At 47.7% G+C, this 21739-nt stretch overlaps 1 protein-coding gene across 2 annotated transcripts in view; it reads right to left on the reverse strand.

The window, feature by feature from the left end:
- LOC119449070 (probable 4-coumarate--CoA ligase 3) overlaps positions 1-21739 on the reverse strand; it is a 193951-nt gene that overhangs the window by 75862 nt on the left and 96350 nt on the right. For both annotated transcript variants that reach the window (XM_049666240.1, XM_049666239.1), the window contains exon 7: positions 20122-20266. In XM_049666240.1, coding sequence (XP_049522197.1) covers positions 20122-20266 — 145 coding nt within the window. The remainder of the gene's footprint in view (positions 1-20121; positions 20267-21739) is intronic.

Consider the following 21739-nt stretch of genomic DNA (forward strand, 5'->3'; position numbering starts at 1 on the left):
CCATTCTTGCCCGGCGCCAGCATGGTCGTGACTACGTCATAGCGTACGCCAGCCACCTGCTCTGTGCCCCGGAACGATATTACTCAATTACCGAGCGTGAATGCCTCGTGCTTGTTTGAGCCATGTCTTAAATATGGGCCGTACCTCTTTGGCCACCTCTTCAGGGTTGTGACTGACCACCGTGCGCTCTGCTGGCTTTCCTCGCTGAAAGATCCTACAGGCCATCTCGGACGCTGGGCTTTGCAATTACAAGAGTACTCGTTTTCCGTCATGCGCAAGTCTGGCAAATTACATCAGGATGCGGACTGCCTGTCCCGTCATCCCATGGATCCACCCGACAGCACCAACCTTGAAACGATGTGTGTTCTTTCTATATCTCAGTTTCTTAATTTCGGCCATGAATAGCGGCGTGATCCGGCGCAATGTTCCATCATCGACCGTCTCAGTTCCGGGGCTTCTGACCGAGTCGCTCCTGATGTTTACCTTACATAATGGCACTTTATACCGACATAGTGTATGCCCCGAAGGCCATGAGCACTTGCTGGTGGTGCCCACCCACATGCGTTCTACTGTGCTCCAGCAGCTTCACTACAAACCTACAGCAGGCCATCTTGGTGTAACGCGCACTTATGATCACGTGCGGCGGCGTTTCTTTTGGTCAGGGCTTTATCCGTACAGAAGTATCTTGGCAGCCGCGAACTGTGCCAGCGACGCAAGATACCACCAACGCTTCCCGCCGGCCTTCTTCAGCCTATCGTTGTCCCAGTCAAGCCGTTCTTCCGCGTCGGCCTCGATTTGCTCGGACCTTTCCGTACATCAGCATCAGGGAACAATCGGTTAGCTGTCACCACAGACTATGCCACGCGTTATGCTATTACGCGCGCACTTCCAAGTATCTGTGCTGCCGATATTGCTGACTTCCTTCTCCACGATGCGATTCTGCATCACGGAGCTCCTCGTCAACTGCTCAGAGATCGTGATCCTTACTTCTTGTCCCGTGTCATCGATGACCTTCTACAAAACACCGTCACCTCCGCCTATCACCTTCAGACAAACGGCCTCACTGAACGCCTGAATCGCACCATAACCGACATGATCTCCATGTACGTTTCCGCCGACCACCGCCACTGGGATTCTACATTACCCTTTGTTATCATCATCATCATCATCATCATCATCATCAGCCTATATTTATGTCCACTGCAGGACGAAGGCCTCTCCCTGCGATCTCCATTACCCCTGTCTTGCGCTAGCGTATTCCAACTTGCGCCTGCGAATTTCCTAACCTCATCATCCCACCTGACTTTCTGCCGTCCTCGACTGCGCTTCCCTTCTCTTGGTATCCATTCTGTAACCCTAATGCTCCACCGGTTATCCATCCTACGCATTACATGGCCTGCCCAGCTCCATTTCTTCCGCTTAATGTCAACTAGAATATCGTCTACCCCCTTTTGTTCTCTGATCCACTCCGCTCTCTTCCTGTCTCTTAAGGTTACTCCTGAGATTTTTCGTTCCATCGCTCTTTGTGCGGTCCTTAACTTGTTCTCGAGCTCCAAGTTTCTCCAAACCTCCAAGTTTCTGCCCCATATGTTAGAAGCGGTGGAATGCAATGATTGTACACTTTTCTTTTCAACGACAGTGGTAAGCTCCCAGTCCCTTTGTTATAATCGCCTATTATTCGTCACGCCATGATAAGGCAGGTTGTTCACCGTTTTTTCTTCTTTTTCGCCGAGAACCTAAACTAGCCTTGGATGCTTTACTGCCAGCCGCTCCACAACAACCATCGGAGTACGCGCCACATGCTATCGCAAGGGCGAGCGCTGCGCGTCATATCGCGTGCGACCGCCTTACGATGTCGCAGGTATCATAGAAGATCCGTTACGATTGCCGTCACAACGATGCATATTACGCTCCTGGATCCTTAGTGCTCCCCTGGTCGTCAACTCGACGCGTTGGTCTCTCAGCGAACCTTATACCCTACTACCGCGGTCCTTTTCGCGTTCTGCACCAAGTTACCGACGTGACGTATGAGATTGCACCGGCAAAGCCAGTGTTGCCATCTGCGCCGGTCCAGACTGACGTAGTTCACGTTGCTAGACTAAAGCGATAGAACCCGTCCGCTGATGCTGCACTCTGACCTGCCCGGATGGTGCGAGTGTTTCCGCCCAGAGGGGTAATGCGCCACCACAGAAGAAGACTTTGATTTTAGCCAAAAGGCCGAGAATTACAGCATTAGGCCGGTACCGATGAAGAAGAGGTAGAGGCTGATCACGGACGCTAAATCCGCCGTGGGCAGATCCTCGCCATCTTGGCTGGCTGCTGTTACGCCTGCGCTACTCGCCGTACTTGTAAATAGTTGTAATATCCTACAGCTCTAACCACAAATTGTTTAAAAGTACTTACCGATTGGTCGGCTGCAAATTCGTTGAGAATAAATACAAATACAACTAAAGCTGTAGTTTTAGAGCCCGTAACAACCTTTATTACGCTCCTTATCTTCATGTAATGATTGGATCGTCACCAATCCTGACGGTTACCACGGCAAAAGCTGAAATAATCTTCGAAGAACACCTTCGCTTGAATGCTCATATCGTCATGACAGTAAGCTTTCAATGCTAGGCATACTTTCAAGATTTCGCCACTTCATGCTGCATTACGTAAATAAGTACTTGATATATTTCACTGTTTTCGTCTATCTCTAACTAATGTCGCCTGGAATGGAGCGCGTCACCCTTTTAAAACCTAAATCGTCTGAGTTTAGAAACATTCGTAATCTTCAACAGGCGTGCCCACTCTCAGGATGTCCTGAGGGTACTTCGCCTCCTTCCAATTGTAGCATTATATAACACTACACTACACCGACGATACTATTCCAATCGGAACGCATTCCTAAGATAGACAACGTACTCATAATACACGTACTGCTCATTTATGTATGCAACATCCGATGAGAAGCTATGCCTAAGGAACATGGCGTTGCAATTTGCATATGCTGCTAAACAACTCGTGCGATGATTGACATGCCTAGTTGGTTATTTACAGTCGTATCGTGTACCAAATATTGTAAGGTCTTTTTCAAGCGAAGCTTGAATACGGTGGCCTGCGCCAGCCATGTAACGCTAAAAAAACGTTTAACCTTGCAGCGAAGCTGAGCGATCGTAGCCCAGCATTTTCCGGAACTGCGCGCAAACTTTTCATCTTATTACTCATGATGATGATAATTTATTTTCCCGCGTCTCGGACTTACGACGGTCACTGCGCGTTGCCTAGCGCAGCTTGCAGCAAATTATGTATTAAACCTCCTTGCTTGCAACACGGACACCGCGTTGCAATTCCGACACCGCGTTCCACCGCGTTGCAATGCCGACAACACGTTCCAGCAGACCCGCTCCGGAATGCGTGTCTTTCTCTCTCTCGCTCGCTCTCTTTTTCTTTATCTCTCTCCCGAGCAAAGCGCGCAAAACCTCTTCTTCACCTCGCAGAGCACGAGCGTGCGAACGCGCCAACTGTGGACGAAGATGACGACGCTCGAACGTAATCATATGGTTCGCATAAATGCAAGTTCTGCAAACGTGGCTTTCTCTTTTTTCGGGATAGCTCTCATCCGGTATTACGAGCTTTCTTGCAGGTTAACCGGGTTCATGTCCTGCCAGAATTGGCGGTGTCCTGAAATTCATTTTCTGGACCTTGTCTAAGGGGTTTATGGCGTGAAGTTTATTTTTCTATTTCTTTTTTGATTGCTCGCCTTTCTAAAGATTATTAGTTCACTTTGTCGCGAAAACATGTTTACAAAGATTTATTATCGATGTTGTTCCCACCACCGTTTTATCGATCCGTATACAACAGATTTTCAGGACATGATGTGCTTGCAAGAACGCAAAATGCCAGTTTCCCTTTCTGCAAAAACATTTTTTTACCAATTACACACTGAAACCTTGCTCATTAAAACATGGCTGCATAAAAAGAATGTTTTCGTTTCGTCAATCAACTGTCGTCTTTGTGACGTGCCTGAAACCATTGAACACTGTTTTATTGTTTTAAATATGCCATTTTATTTTGGGATGTTATCCATAAAAATTTCCAAAAATATTTCGATCTAAATTCTCACAGTATCCGATATCTTGTTTCTCCGTGTGATGATGAAACATTCGATATGTTTTCATTCATAGGCGTGCATTGCCTATGGAAAACTCGTATGCAAGACCGAAATGCAGAAAGAACAATTTCCTCAAGATCGCATTTCGCTCAGATGATCATGCACTTAAAGGACATTTACAACCAAGAAGAATGTCAGTCGGATTGGTATCCACTTTTGATTAGGTGTTTAACTTCACCTTTCAAGCTTTTGTTGTGATGGATGGTGGTGCTGTGTATGGCGTTTTCTTTATATGGACTGCTCGTTGGCGTCTGATTACTTATGTTCACCTGGTGCTCATGTTATTGTAAGTAGTTCCTGTACATACATTTCATTCATTGTAATAAATACCATGTTCAAAAATGAAGTGGCTGTATAGCCTAGTGGTTACGACGCTCGCCTTGGGACCGTGGGTACACGGGTTCGAGTACCGCCTCGGTGAGAAAGTTTATTTTCTTTTATTTCGTAATAGTTTCTTGATACGAACCACAAATTACGGCCGGCCTAACACAGCTTCGCTGTTAGAAACCCATCTGCTCTCAGAGCTGCACAGGTGGTCGGCACGCGCTCGTGCCACTTCTCCCGCGTTCGTCGTCGTCGTGTGCTTCCACAGCTGGCTGCGTTGCCGCTAATCATCCCAGTGTTGAATTTCCCTTCTGTTCTGTCGTCGTACCGGTAAAGGCCGTTTCACATGGTGCGATAATGCAGTGCGATTTTCGGCTGCGACCAACCGGTTGGTCGCAGCGTCGCAACGTCGCAGCGATTATATTGGCTCAACAACTCGAACCGTGCAACTAATTGAGTGGAGCCTTGGATTGCGCAATCGGTACGTAACATCAGCGCCGACACGCGAACAGTGCAAATAAAAACTCGTAGGTCAGATTCGGTTCTGTGATTTGTATGCGTTTGTTGACACGATACTTTGCTAATCTGGCGACGCTGTTTTTTAGGTTGGCTTCGGGTGCTGATAGTACGTACTTTTGCATGATTTTCCGTTATTCACACGCGCTGCGAGTTGGTAAATACTACAGGTGTGCCTCACGGGAAGGCATGGCCTTCGGATGTCGTCCCAATTTTCTGGTTCTGGAGACAACTCGCGATATACGAAAACGCCACAGTTTTAGCGCGGTATGCTTTTACGGACTGAACAATTAAAAAAATATGCAACTACGGACAAATGCTATGGTCAATAGGTCACGCTATACGCGCGACCATTTAGTTGCAGTCGGTTGGTTTGGGCTTTTATGCGCATTTTCCCCAATGAATTATCTCATTTCAAGGTTCTGTTACTTCCGCCGCGAGACGCAAAGCAAACGTGCAAACTGGATATCGTAATGAATGTTCTACAATAGCATATTTAACGCTTTGACTGGGAATAAACAGTATTGCCAATTAGTTTTCGAAACAATATTTAAGCAGTTTTTTTCTCATTTTCCTGATGCATAATTTTCTCCTCAATAAAAAAACCAAAAAAACCTTCAGTGTGTTGCAGACTTTGTATCCTTACTGCATCTGCATTAACCCTCACATTAAAAGGTAATTGCACATTTCGCTTACTTCAGTGCATCCAATTACTTTTGTTTATGCTGGTTGTAACATATCGCAGTACTCTAAGAAACTACTGAGCCATAAACATCCTTGCCTTTTCTTGCTTCTCTGTCTCTACTTCCTGTAAAACACATGCAATAATGCGAAAAGCAGGCAGACATCTGATTTTTATAAGTCTTAGATAACAGATTAAACAAAAGCAGATCAAAATGGTGCAGTGAAGTCAGCCGGTTGCATTCCTTCGTGTGAATGATAGTATCTTTTCAAATTTGGGTGGGTCTTGCATGTCCACAGCTCATGAAGTGTGCAGACTCATCACGAGGCGTAGGTATTGCCCATCAAGATGGAGGCAATGTTGCTAATGAGTCTCCACTTACTGCATAAACTCGTATAACCATTTCCCATCATTACTCAGTCGAGCTTGCTCAGAGTCATATTCACCAAAATTCTACTTATCCGAGCTTGCTCTGACTCATATTCACCAAAATTATACTCGGCTGAGCTTGATCTGACTAATATTCACAAAGATTCTACTCAGGCAAGCTTGCACCTAGTCATAATCACCAAATATTCACTTAGTCAAGCTTGATCTGACTTATATTCATCAAAATTCTACTCAGGTGAGCTTGCACTGCGTCATATTCACCAAAAATCTACTTGCCGAGGTTGCTTTGACTCATATTCACTAAAATTATACTCGGATGAGCTTTCCCTGACTACCACATGACAACATTCACTAAAAGTTTACTCAACTGTGCTTGCTCTTGCTCGTATTCTCGAAAATTCTACTCAGTCAGGCTCAAACGAACTCAGACTCATGGTTAGTTCGAAGTCTTAGTGAGCCGACGTTTGAGTGAGTTCACCGTGCTATGTATAGATTACATTATGTGACCTGTGCGGTGAATACGCAAACATCGCCTATGAGTACGTGTTGCATCGGGTGAAATAAGGACAACTGTAAACACTGCAGTTAGTTTTCTAGAGTTCAACTGACGGTTGTGTGAAAGCTTCGCCTCATATCGATTCAAGCAAGTGTATCGGATCTGCATCACATTTTTTGCCAATCCTGTTGGCTGTCCTGGCCATTACTGAGTGGCCACATTTTGTACATTTCAACACAAAGTTGAATAAATGACTGTAGTGCAATATATTAAAAAAGATGCTCGCATCACTGTACGTATAACAATCAGAACATGATACAAACACATGCACATAAGATGTGCACAAATGATAAATACATAAACAGATTAAATCAGCTAGCCACCACCTATTGAAAAAAAAAAGAAAAAGCACAGGACTACTTATAACCATTCCCCTTGCCATGTACATGGGCTATAGGAGAAACACACGTGCAACCTAGCAGTCACCTCGAGGTAGCAGCTATGGACGCTTTTGCATTCGCAGCTGGCCAATCAACCACTCAAGTGTGTTTAGTGTGCACTTGCACTTAGGCACACTTTTTATAGTCTTTATCTCAAAAATTTTATGTGGCTCCTCAAAATTTTGAGGATGTTTGGATTGTGAGGCTTGCAAAGGTAAATATTTTTATTCCATTTTCGTTCAAGGTGAAGGCTCACACAAAAGATTATAGCGATATTGTCAGTGCCCCTCACTTTGTCTCAGAACATTAGTCTGTAGTTGAGATTCTAGCAGCTTTTCAACAGCAAGAAAGGGAATCAGCTTCCCCTGTTTTCAGCATTGGGTTAATGCAGGCGATTCAGGGAGGCATAAAGTTTTGCTAATGCAATCGGTTCGGGAATACCAGATTAGACTGTAACTGGTCACTTTCCTTGCACTTTCTTATTTTGGTCAAATAACCTAGTTTGAAATGGCTCCAGTTAGCATGCTCTAACATTGGTCTAATATAGGTTAAGTACATGACTAGCTTAACAGACTGGGATGCTGACTTTCATTTCCAGGAAAGGAACCATAGTGCCTGCTCCAGTTGCGTATGTTTTGGTTATCTGTGGTTTTCAGCCTCTTTTAAGATAATGTGTTCAAGCAGGTAGAACCACATGTATGCTATTAGCGGATAGTTTCGATAGCTTCTTACTTCACACTTGCCACTATGAATACAAAATTTTAGCGTTCAATTTTGTTATTAAACAAACGTACTCCTAACAAGGTATTTTAATGTTAGCCGTGGGGCTACGCGGCTGCGCTACGTACTGCAGCATATTAAATTAAGCTTCTTGATAGAGATTCACAGCACACTAACAGTGCAAGAAACAGGACGAGAAAATAGACGAGGCCCATGTCTGTCAGCATGATACGATACTACGTACACAAGTGACTGCAGCTCCCAAAAAATGTGGTGTCGGCTTTTACGCCTTTCGAAATATCTAGAGAGCACTTGCATGAATAATTACAGCACTCGTACCGAGACGGACGAACCAGGCTGGCGCTAAGATAAACATTCACAACACAAATCCCATTGCACGTTCAGTAATTACACACAGATCATTTGCGGCTTCCTTCAGGGGCAGACGTTAACTTGTGGGTTGGTGCTTGCTGCTACGTTTGGTGCAAGAATATTGCTAGGAGCAGGAACCGCTTATGCGCAATCACGAGCAATACACACACATCCTTTTTTCAGAAGCTGACGTTAAGCACGGGTAGCGCGAGGGTGTCTGCGTTGGCATGACGACTTCGCTGCAGCCGAATTCCGAATACTGCATACGCGATGACAACAGCTATAGGGGCTTGTTGATAGGTCCTCTTGTAATTTGTTGTACCGCAGGAAGAACGACACAGGCATAAAACACACACGAGACAGCACACATCACTGAACGACCACCTGCGAACAGCTGTTTACGCCCGCCATTTCTCCTCGTATTGAACTTCACAAACCGCTGTTGCGCACTCCAAAACAAATTAAGCTTTGAAGCGTTTTTAAATTACAAAACGCCCGTACTACTTGGTCCTTAAAAAGAGAGGTCAATTATATTATAACGTGCATGTTTTTTTCATTACAATAAAAGAATTTATGCGGCGTGTGGGACAAAATCTGGCAGGAAGCAACGCTGGGCGTCGCATCAGTCGCATTGTTGACATCGCACCATGTGAAACGGTGGTTGCGAATTCCGAATCTGCGGAAATCGCACTGCAAAATCGCACCATGTGAAACAGCCTTAAGGCTGCGCTTACGGGGGTATGAGCCATTCATTCTCTTACTCGTACGTAACGGACAGATTAAGTTTTGAAGCAATTTCATAGAAATCCACCCAGAATGAACGCGCTCTGGAAAGGGCTCGTCGTGGACGTGCCGATTCTAGCGTGAGGGCTTTCGAGAGCCCAGGCGAAACGTCAGCGAAGAGCCGCGGACCCCGAGTTGCGGGAGCGCGATGTTGAGTTCAAACGTCAGCGTCCTCTATCTCTCCCGGAAGCCGACAACGGCGGTGCACGCCTGGGCAATGCTAGCGCCAATTTCCCTATCGCGACGTCCAGGTTTCAATGTTCCTGAACCGGAACTATGGAGCCAGCTGCAGTGCGCGTGATCGGTTGTGGTTCGAGCACAACGTGGTACTCGTCAGTGCAATTCGTTCGCAGGAACACCGAAGAAACACACGACAAACTTCGCTTACCCCCATTTCCTCGACAAAAGAAGGGTTACTAATTTTTAGCCTCACTTTATAAACGCTCATTAGTGCTATTATTATTCTTGTCTTCTTCTGTTTGTGCTCCTCTTGCAGAAATCCTGGCCATTGTCACGTCTTTGCACCAATATGTATGGAAAGTGCACAGAAGACCAATTGTTTGTATTGTAATGAAGAAGAAGAGCATCATGCAGAACTCCGCAGACGGACCGCCAGCGCTACGCAAATGGGTCTCGGGCTACACGTTGTTCCTGCTGTAACTGGCCTAGCCTACTCTGTTACGTCTAGCAGTCGGCGTTATTCGTGTCTTCCACAGCCGTGTCGGACTTTGTCATAATTGATGGAGGTTTTCTGGCTCTCTTGTAATCCTGGAATTGCGCAGCTGGACTCTCCCTGCCATCATGACCACCGACAGCACCACGAGCTCACCACCACCTGCTCCCCAGTCCTCCGTATGCCCCGGCACACTCCGTCAGCGGACCCTCCCATCTTCAGCGGCACTGACGACCACGACGTTGGAAGCTCTCATCTTATGAACGCGTCAATGTGAACAACCAATGGGATGGCATCATGTGATATCACCACCGTACCTTTTTTACCTCACCGGCAGTGCCCACTTGTAGTTTCAGAACTACGAAAGCGAAATCCCAAGCTGGGGTGCTATGCAGGATGCGCCGAGTTTCTCGTTCGCACGAGTTTCACCCGAGTTTGCTCGATGGCAGTCAGTGAACGGAGATAGCAAGGAGCGTGCAAGAACAGCAGGCAAAAAGAAATGTCGAGATAAAGCCGCGTATGACAACATGAGCGCACCCTGCGCGGCACAGTGATTCCGTGCTTCAAGCACAGAAGACTGCGCAGCAAAACGCGCCAGCGCCGCGTATTGTTATCAACGTATTATCACCAATTAGCAATACCGTGACTGTACCGCTGTCTATCTGCACACTTGCTGTGAGCCACTTGCCACGCCTTTCTAGGGCGCGTAAAGGGCGTGCCTCCTCTTTCGAGCATTATCTTTCTATCCTCCGTCGAATGCGAACAGGGCACATATGGTGCATTGTTGCGCCTACACTTTCCCTCATTCGATTACGTTCAAATACAACAAATAAAACAAGAAACACTTTATTTCTTGAAGTATCTGTTTTTCGTTTCGAATGCCATAAATGTTTGATAACAAACAGAGATCGAGCGAATTATTAAATTTTGCACTTTTTTGCCGCGAGTGGCGACAGTGAGGCGAAAGCTTACACGCGGATACATTTTAGAGCGTCGCACGCACGAGGGAGTTCATACGGTGAGCAGTCGCCAGGGGCACTGCAGTGCTTTCCTTGACAGGATGCCTTGATGCCCGCGCGCATCGAGACACTCTAATCATTGATAAAGTCAGTCATGACAGTGATCTTTCCATTTCCTGACTATTAGGGGAATGGCCACGCAGCGCTACGGCATGGTTGTTCACCGCAGGTGCTTCACTTAGGAGGCTATTAAGGCCGCCGCTTTACCAACTGAAACGACGGGAGCAACGGCTGTCACTGCAAAATGGCTGTGCGGTATTCTAGGGTCCGTAGTGACGCAGCACAGTGAAAATGCGCCCGTTTATCTGCGAGCGGGAAGCCTCCGCGATGCATTGCAAAGAAGAGCGCGCTGCCCAGTGACATAATTCATCGCTTGTCATCGCTTTCCCAGTGAAGGTGCCTCCGTTCGCATGTATACGCAGAGTTTGAGTGTGTGGTTCTCTCCAATGTGCTTGCCGATTGCCTCTGCTGCTGAGCTAACAGTGATTGCAGATAGATATAGTAACGACAGCGCAGCAATCGCATTTTGGCGGGTGATGGCTCCTGTGTGCAGTTAGGAAATTAAACTTCGAACGCAAGAAAGGGTTGCAACTATTTAGTGTGCCGTGCTTGTGATGAAGAAATGTCATCGCACTGGGTATTAAAAAGCAAGCGTTTCTCGGCACTGACCGTGTTTGCGACACTGCAGATCCGATACACCACCGATGACAGAGCAGCCATCTCAAACAACAGCTGCGATACCTTCACGTTGCAAAACACTACGCACTGCTCAGCATCGTCATCCACCACGGCGCATCGACGCCTTGCAAGCAGCTACAGTGTCGTTCCGATAATTATTTGCTGTGCGCTACGTCGCTACAGTGCAGACAATGAACCATGTTGTGGGGCCATCACAGCCTAAGAAAATAGATGCATGAGCCAGCGAAAGTCGCCGCTTTGTTTTTGATAGTAGTTCTCAGTTACAGTGCATCACCGATGACAGTGCGCTGTGCGTATTTTCTGTCGGCGGTCAAGATTGTTGATGCCTCTCAGTTCCGCACCACGTCGCTGTTGCCGGAAAATAAGTTGGGCGTGGCCCAACCGTGGCGGGCGCGCGCACGAGAGTTACATGCCTCGCGCGGGGCGTGACGTGTGGTTTTGATTGACACGCGAACTCGGGCCAAACTCGTACATCGCGAAACCCCCCTCGAGTTGAACTCGGGAACATGGTGGCGGCAGCAGCAGCCTGTGCAATCGCATCCAACGGCAGCAAGCGTCAATATGACCATCTGGACCCGTTCACCTACATGTCCCACGTAGAGTTTCAACGTCATTTTTGCCTTTCCAAAACGTGAGTGCGCTGGCTGTGTGACGAGTTAGGCGAAGGCCGTCGTCTGCGGAGGTAGGGTGGCGGGCAAATTATGGTTTCCCAGCGTAGACTGGTGTGACTAGGCTGCGGAGGAATAGTTCGTGCTATCGCTTCGGCTCTCTCCTGTTTCAAGCAAGCTCGTCCACCGCGCCCCAGCCCCAGGCCAGGTCCGGCGTCGTCATTGGCGTACTGGAGCACCTGCGAGCACCTGGGGTTCAACCCGGACCAGCCAACCTGAGCAGGCGAAGTTGTCACATTATATTGGAAGACTCAGAATGGACGCCGGGCTGCCTTCCGGTGCAACAGGTGCCGAAATCAGTTGTGGCAGGTACACGGTACCGCTGCACGGCACGGGCAGAGAGGCGAAGGAAGTTACTGCGCCAACACGGACCGCCTCGGCCGTCCGAACGACCACCTCTCCAGGCGGCAAATGATTTGGCTCACGTACTGCGTGAGCAAAAGCGTAGACATATGGATGTTGAAAGACACCGTAGACTTGTTTTCTCTATCGGAGCACGCCATCGCCGACTGGAGGAGCTACCCCCGTAAGGTCTCGAGGGACGAGCTGCTGGCGCGAGCTCCACTCGGTGGCCCCGGGAAGACAGCGCAAATTGACGAGTGCCTTCTTCGCGGCGAGCAAAAGTACAATCGAGGCCGCCTAATGTCGGGCGAAAACTTTTTGCCGAGCCGCCAAAATTACGGCGGTGTGAAACGTGATGGCCCATGGGTCTTCGGCATGTTCCGCGCGACCAGAGGGGTGCTGCGACTTTCAAGGTCGACCGAAGAAAGGCGGCGACGCTAGGCGCCATTATTGCAGCCAATCCTCAACCGGGGACCATTATTCATAGTGACGAATTGGCCGCATACAACTGTATCCCAAATTCAGTGGATGCTAACGGGGCTATGCCTCAATCTGCATTGAGAGACAGTTAACCACAGCGTGCACTTAGTGGAAACCAACACGGGCGTTCACACGCAAAAAATAGAAAGTTATTGTCAAAAAGTGAAGCGCCACCTCGTCAGCAGTGGGTACAGAGTAACTGCACTGATGCTGGAGTCCCACTTGGGATGATGTGGTGGCACTCAATGGCCACGTGCGCTGCAAAAACCGTTTCTTGCGTTTGTTAGAAGCCACGGATCGCTGGGGCTACCCAGTATAAAGACTCTTTCCTGCGGTTGTTAGAAGCCATCGCTCGGCGCTAGCCAGTATGAAGGTGCGTCACAATGTAAAAGAAAATAAAGCGTAGTTTTTTTATCCTTGCATGAGTGTTTTTCGACATTCCTGAGTGCTTACACGGTAAGCGCGCGGCAAACCACTTCTGCGCTAGCCGACGCTCCCTTCGTCTCGAAGCCTTACTTTAGCGCGAGCAACGAGCGATCTGTTGAAAGCCCGGTGTAAAAATCAGGCGCACACCAATCTGTGCTCGGAAATGGGAGCGCAAGCACGTTGCGAGCCGCGCCAATCCAATCCAGAGGAAGAAAGAGGAGGGCGAGCGTGCCCTCGTGGTATAACGCGAAACGATTGAACTACAAATTAGTCTAATACACATTCAGTGTACAATTTGTAAACTTTAAAACACCTATACCCTACGGTAATGTGACTAATATCATTGTACTAAATGCATTTATTTGATAACTTGCTTGTGCCTCTAATGCACTCGGTGGAACGACAAACAAGTGAAAGAATGCACGACCATACACCGACCGTATGATCACATGAGCCCCAGTTTGTCGACCGCCCATATGGCAACGCCCAAGGGATAATGGCCACCCAGAGTGAATCTAGATAAACCAATGAAACTGGAGGTGTGCCGACGGACAAACTTTGTCTTGTTACCATTAGTTCTTTCATCTTGGGGCGTCGCCAGAGCTCGTGAAGATCCCGAGTTTCGCCAAACTCGGGGCATCCTGCATAGCACCCCTGGACTGTGTTCAAGACAAAGTTTAGCGAGGTCTTTGGCCGCCTTGCTGTTCGAAAGCTTCATGCCAAACAGCGTCTGCAGTCGTGCTCTGAGCAACCTGGTGAAACTATTGCCAGCTATATCGAAGATGTCATCGATTGCTGTAAATGGGTCCATGCATCAATGACCAAGAGCTTAATATAATCAAGCACATATTGAAGGGTATCGACGAGGACACGTTTCAGATGCTGATTTAGAAGAGCCCTCTACTGTTGCCCGTGTTATTGAGCTGTGCCAAGGCTACGAATAGCTCCGCCGTGATGTAATGACGGAGAAGTGCGCCCTGCAGAGCTCCGCAGCCTGATTGCCAGTGCTAAGCAAGTGGGGCTCGGGCTAGACGCTGTTACTGGTGTGACTGGCTAAGCCTACGCTGTTGCATTTTCCAGTCGGCGTCATTCGTGTCGTCCACAGCCGTGTCGGACTTCTTTGCCATAGTATTTGTTTCTAGTCAAGCCTGTATGATGGCTTTTGTCAAAGCTCCCAAGCATCGTAGTGATGTAAACAAATTTTTGATTTGATTTGATATAGTACGGCATCTAGATTTTAAGCCAAGAACTTAAAAAATACGACACCGTAATGAAATCCCACAACGATTACTAAAGCGAACGCACCTGCAATTCAACAGCGCGCCGCTTGCTGAAGCAGCAACAGCTTGAAGTTAGATTGCGCGGGCGTCGTCTGTCTATATGCAGTTGGTGAAATATTGTGAAGATGCGCCGCGCGACGTGGGACCGACGTTGTACGTACTATTTCTTCTGTTCTTTATTTCTTTTTGTTTCATAACCTGCTGTGAGAGATTTTGTTGAGCTGTCTTAACTTTGAAGGAAAACAATGGCATTAATAAATGCTCCTTCTCAACGCCTATGCTAACGTGTGAAAGCGTTTCCCTTTCAGTGCGAATTCAAAAGAAAAGTTTCGTGAACACACTGCTGTCACCTCATAGGTTTCCTTCCTTTGTGTGCAAAGTGGTAAGAGCCGTAGTGGTGCAGCCCATGACGTGTGTTTCTATTTGTTTTTTTATTCCGCTGGCAAAATATTTGCAGCCCGCTATAATTGCTAAAACGCTTAAATATATCTGAGTGCTAGTATATAAAACAGCAGTAAGTGTCGTCACCTAAAAATCAAACAAAAATTGACACGCGCATACACGCTGAACAGGTTCCAAAACAACTCTGTGCGGGAACAGATGTTGTTCATGAGCGCTAAATTAAATTAAGCGACCGTATGAAAGAAAAAAATACACTATTTTTTTGCCTTCCTTTGACGGTGGGGAGTTTTGTAGACACCTCAATAAACAAACAAACTTGAGGGGCAAGATGGAAAACGTCATCTTCGTTGCCCAGTGCTTAACTCGCGATTTTTATTTTATTCGGTAATTCTGTTATGCCCATTGTGAAAAAGTAAGAAGCCAAGCTTCTCCCGGGCGTTTTCACGCATCTCTTGCTTTGCATAGAGCAGCGAAGAACAGCGGAAGGACACCAGAGGACAACGCTGAAAGCAGCATCTATTCTTGTTGGTATGCTGTCGAGCGAGCAGTTTCGTATTGCGGTACTTTCTGCAGACAGACAGACAGACAAGAAAATTTATTTAGTCTTAAGGGACTACTTTGTCGTAGTAGCGGGCAGCACCCGCACCGGGGCGGAAGACCGTGATCTTCCGCCCCGTCGAAGGCCCTTTGAGACAGCCAGAAGCTGGATTAAAAGGTCGTCGCTCTTGACAGCTTCTTCCCAGTCTTCTTGCCTGTTGAAAGGTGAGTGGTGCAACGCATAACATTTCCACAGCATATGGTTCAAGGGGGACCGTTCCTCGCCGCAATCTTGGCAGCGGGGATCCACACCCGAAGCCAAGTGGCTCAGCCTGGATCGATACGGAAAGGAGCCCGTCTGCAGCATTCACCGGGGCCGGGGGTCTGCCGAGATTCGAGTGAGGAGCCGGGAACTGCCTGCGTCCCAGCTTGTAGTGAGCAGTGATGTCGTGGAAAGTAAGCAGCGGGTCCGTGCTCCGGTCGGTCCCCTACGAAACCGGGCCTCTTGGATCGGCGCGGTCGACGAGATATCCCGCCTGGTCGTGGGCCAGCTCATTGCGGTTGATCGAGACGGGAGAGACGTTCCGGCACATGTGAGCCGGGAACCAAGTGGTGACGCAGCGGGCCGTGTCTGCCTTGCGGGACCTCAGCACCGCCGCAGCTTCTGCCGAGACCGAACCGGCGAGAAAGGCCATCGCCGCCGACCTGGAGTTCGTGAAGATCTGGGTGCGCCCGGGATCGCACAGAGCCAGCGCCACTGCGACTTGCTCTGCGACGGACGCCGTCGAGTGTCGGATAGACGCGGCATTTAGGATCTTGCTTTGGGGGTCAACCACCATGGCCGCATACGAGTTTCATCCGGGATACTGCGCCACGTCGACAAAGGACGCGAGTTCTGGGTTCTGCAGGGCAGTCTTGATGAGTGCTCGGGCCCTGGCTGCTCGCTGGGCCTCGTTGTGTTATCGGTGAACGTTCCTCGGGAATGTGGAGACTCGAAAGGCGACCCTTTCTTCCTGGTGGAGGGGGACGGCGCACGACTCCGTGGCCATGACGGCCAGGCCCACCATCTCGAGTATTCGGCGGTCGGCCTTGGTGGCAGACAGGCAAATGATCTGCGCCTTTTTCTGTGCTTCTACGACTCCGCTCAGTGTGTCGTGGACTGCGAGCTGCATCAGATTCCACGTTCTAGTCGTCACGGGGATGCCGAGCACTCGTTTAATGCTTTTCCTGATGAGTGCGTCCACCCAGTTCTCCTCCTACCGCGACCAGTTTAGCGCGGGAACCACGCAGTTGACATGGCTAATGAGGAAGGCGCGGTAGATCCTTAGAAGGTTGGATTCACTGATCAAATCCCTCCGGCTCATCACTCGCGAGACGAGCCTGAGCATGTTCTCGGTCTTCGCGCTCAGGCGCATGATCGTTTGCACGTTGCTGCCCTTTGCGCTGATGGCCAGTCCGAGCAACCTGAGAAAATCCAACCTCGGGATACTCTGACCCGTCTTCGTTCTGAGTCGATAAGTATTTGATCCAGTGGTGTCGCAGACTTCTTCAATTTTTTTTCAATATTGAAATTTTTGAACAATTTCAATATCCCCTGTTACAGCGCCCAACCGATTGGCATGACTTGCCTACTGGAAGTAATGCACAGAACAAAACGCAATGGAGGGGAAGTTGTTTTGTCATGGCTTGCACATAATGTCAGAGTACACAATGACCAGATTGAGCGGCCAGAATAGCACAGAAAAACGAGAAGAATTGCCGAAGAAGCTGGATCGGCCAAGGTGGACACGCCGAAAAAACGTCAGCTTCCAATGGCTTCAATCTCGGTAGGCAAATTCTTCATGCCAACATTCTCCCCATATGGCCTAGAAGCTCCCGAGATTGCATGCCGAATCCGTACTTGTCTGAATTTAACTGGACCGTGGCCTTGAAATCGGTTGAAAAGAAGCTGAGTTTGTTCAAGGGGAGCTCCTTTTGTTTAGCTGGCAACCAGGTTGACATAAGCGAACACAAACTGCATCCTATGGTCAAAAACGCCAAGAAACCATTGAAATGTCTGCGCAACGTTTTTGAAGCCCATTGAAATTCCGTAAAATTAAAATAATATGAACTAAGTTATAATGTCTTGGTAATATCTTCTTCGAGCAAATGAATCTGATGATAGGATTTTGCCAGGTCAATTTTGGAAGCACTTTGCTCCGTGAAAACTAGCAGAACACTCCTCAATATTTGGAAGCGAGTTCTATGAGGGATCATGGCTGCTTTCAGGGAAGAGTTATCTCCGTATGCTAGCCAATCGCCACTCTTTTTCAGCAAAATGTGAAGGGGTGAATATTTAACAATGGGTGAGCAATACCAATCCCTAGCAAGTGTTCAAAGTAGTGTTTGGTTATGGTAAACTTCTAGAACTCTTGCGACATAACGGGGTGATGCATGACATGGTGAGCCTCGAGTCACGATAGGGTGTTTAACGTTAAGTTGAACGCCAACAGGTTTATTCCAGTCGAGTGAAGTACTAAGGGAGGAAAACTCACTCAGCAGTGAGGTGTAGGGCCCTGCAACATAATGTTGCACCGTGAACGCGAGTGGTGCAAGAGAACGCTGACGCATGTGCCGTCCATGTATGTCTCTGTTGATCATCGCGATCGGGATGCCAGCCTAGCTTACGTTACATTCGTATACAATTCGTTCTGTCATGACAGAGCCGGTCATTCGCCGTTATTCCTTATCTATGGCCTCCACCCGGCGTTGCCAGTCGACGCACTGCTTCCTTCGGCTCCTTGAGTTCCCAATAAATGTGCCCGCGACGTCGCTGCACGAACCCAAATGGCTCACCAAGTCGCTCATGCGCGGCTCGGTGCTTCGAATGTGTGCGAGAAAGAACGCTACGACAACCGGCACCGTGACGTCGACTATCCTTCTGGAACTCTAGCTGATTCTACTGCGGTCGCCCTGTCGTCGCCAAGGCCGGAGCGAGAAGCTCATCAGCTGCTACACGGGGCACTACAAGGTTATTCGAAAGGTCAACGACGTTAACTACGTGATCACATCTCTGTATCCTTAATCGTCATCTCCTACTCCACTTCCGGGAGTGACACGGAAGTGACACATACGACACGTCACTCGGAAGTCACACCTACGTGTCACTTCCTAGTGACGTATATAGTGCACGTGTCGCGGCTAAAGCTTTACCACTCCACTAGTGCACCGCAAACTTAGCAGCCACCGTGACGGTGCATAGTCCGCCGGGGAGTGACGTTGCGCGGATCTTGCGCATGAACGCGACAACAGTGCCTTGAACGCAAAGAGGACGAGGTGGTGAAGAAGCGCTGCAGGAGCTGGTAGTCGGCTTGGCTGCTATATCCCATTGTATAAATTGCATAAATACACACTTTTGATTTTCCATGACGTACGCGTAAACCCAGCATCAATATGTTTTATGTAATGATAATTATGAAAGGCGGTACATAACCAGTGACACATACCCATTGACCCAAGCTGGCATCAAAGAGGTTTCTTGACGTGTGGCACGTACCTAATGGCAAATACCATGCTTCACAAGTCGGCCTCAAAGATGTGCACGGAAGAGCGGTACATACACAACGGTACAATCCCAGTGGCTTAAGTTGGCGTAAGTAGGCTCATTGAAAAGCGGCAGATACAAATTGGCGAATACCCTGCTACCGCAGTTGGCGTCCCAGACGTTCATAGAAGAGCCACCCATGCCACACATTTGTCACGTGCAATCAGCTTGTGTCACCTCTTGTGACGAGTTTTTGGGATGCGTGTGCTAACAGCGACTGCGCTTTGATTGGTGCTGCATGTAGGAGGGCAGATCGGCATGGCGACTACAGGGAGGAACTATAAACGGCAGAGTCATAGTAGCCAGATGTAAACAGCGTAAACGGACACCAAAGAAAGCCTTATTTCACCTGTATCAGAAAATTACCCTTAAACAACACTAAAGACACCACTGTTACCGCGAGAAGGCGCTTTGCAAGCTACAAGTAGGGCAAGAAGGAAAGACGTATGGTTGACACCACCTTGAAGTTCCCGCACCAGCACTTTGTGACGTCATGTACTTTGACGGTGTCTGTTAGAGCTAATCTCTTCTTTATCGGTAAAAATGTACTACATTGATTTCTAAAGCAGTCCAGGACAGAACGTGGCAAGTCTCGGAAAGGTGTAGTGCAGCCACAACGTCCGAAATACGTAAAAATACTTTAAAATTCATGACGTCACACTGACTTACCACCATGAGAGTTTTGGCTCAACATTCAAATATTGAATTTGTACCTTCATTTTTGCTTCTATGATTCTACGTGTCATCCCGAATTAACGACACCAGAGTTTTCTAACTCTATTATTTTCAGGAGCGCAAGCTTTCAATAGAGTCTAACCTGATTATTTGTTCCGCTTTTGTGTCCGTTTAAAGTAAGACAAACGCGCCAAAGTGACTTTTGGTACTGAGGCATCGTACGCGCCTCTTCTTTAGAAACAATCGGCGAGCACGAAGGATTGCGCTTGTGGGAATGGTAGCGAAGGCACGTGACCTAGCACGGTGGTGGCGTAGTCGTTTAACAAATGCCAGTTTGGATCTCAGAAACAAATACGGCAGTGTGTTTATTGCGGGCTGGCAGGTGGACGTAACAGATGCAGTATTCGGTAGGTGTGTCGCAACCTCGTTAATGAACGTGACGGCAAACGCGTTCTTACCTGACTTGCACCAACCCTCTTCATCAAAAAGCTCGCCAGATTCCTTGGGCCGCTTGTAATAGCCCCGGGTCATACATGGTGTGTTGTAGCAGATCTCGCCTATCTTGTGTGCACCAAGTTTCTGGCCCGTGACCAAATCCACCACCTGAAAATATTGCGTGTTTTTTAAGGCGTACAGAATTCTGTATACCTTAAAATACGGTAACGATTTCCGAGTAGAATTTGTTACTACCAGAATTCGTTGGCCGCAAGACTACGCATTTATTTTATGAATGTTTGTGCCACTCGCAATAATGCGAACAAAGGCGCTGCGGGTAATGTCTGAAATAAACAAAAAATCTTTAAGATCGTTTGTAATCGCCTAAATTGCCTATATAATAGCACAATCACAATCCATGCACTGGATAATTCGAAGAGGCGCACATTACTTTGGCAAAAATAGGAATGCTCAATTGTATAATTATCAAAATTTAGGCGATTACGTTTTTGCCAATTAGTTTACTCCCCCTATTGCTACTTACTAATTGTAGCAGGTGAACATCCAATGCATACGCACTTGGAGGAAATTCTGAGGATTGTACCGATTTCCAAATTTGTGCCGTCAAACTTGTAAAATTGCAATTTTTGCCGCTTACGTTCTTAAGAAAACACCATTTATGCATTCAAGCACGAAATTAGCTGGAATGTGAATGTATTTCATCCGACATTTCGAAAAGCAATATCTCGGAACTGGCGTCATACAGGTAATCCGTTCCAAGTGTATTTAATGCCTGGTGAACTCGCCGGCTACAATTCCCAAATGGCAAAACGAACCGTAAAGCAATTTGTTAAACATGTAATTAGAGCAGTTCTGCTTCATTCGTAGACTACGCATTTTGATATTCTTTTTCAAATAATGCACGCAACTTTGTGTAATCCAGATCAATGATAGGAATTGTGCAATCTGCCACAGTCGATCTTTGAAAATACTGCGTAGTTTAAAAAGCATCCGCATAAAAGCCACAACCGAAAATCAGGAGGAAGCGACTAGTGTCCTATATTCGCAATATTTAGCGAGTACCCCACAGCCAGTTCAACATTATACAGGATGGATGTAGCTCAATGTTGGCCAAACATAACCGAGTCTCTACACGCAGCTGGTAACCATGTAAATAAGTCGCAATTTCGCCCAAAAGGTGAAGCATCAATTGCGATAGAGCAAATTAGTAGAGAGGTATACGCAGTAAGGATAGTAGTTTTATCGGCTGCATAAACTTGGACGCATTCGCTTACTAACAGAATTAACAACCATGGTGTCAGCGCGCACAAGCAAACATGAATATATCACACTCGATGACCGCGGACAACTACTGTGAAAATGCTGGCGTGAAAATGTTCTCCGTGAAAGCGTGCCTATGAGAAGTAGAAGTAAATTAAACTAGAAGTGTCTGTTCAAATCGTGCCTATTTGTTCCAGTCAATCCGTACTATTCATAACGCGACGACTGCGCCAAAAGTGATCTACCAGTTGAGGCAGCTCACGCACTGAAACACTTTCGGCAAGGACACCCATAGCAGCCTCGAAGAGTCGAAGAAAATGGGTGGCATGCTCTCGCCATTTCCTACCTTAAACCTCCGTG

This window comes from Dermacentor silvarum, chromosome 4, assembly GCF_013339745.2.
Source record: "Dermacentor silvarum isolate Dsil-2018 chromosome 4, BIME_Dsil_1.4, whole genome shotgun sequence".
NCBI classification, from domain to species: domain Eukaryota; kingdom Metazoa; phylum Arthropoda; class Arachnida; order Ixodida; family Ixodidae; genus Dermacentor; species Dermacentor silvarum.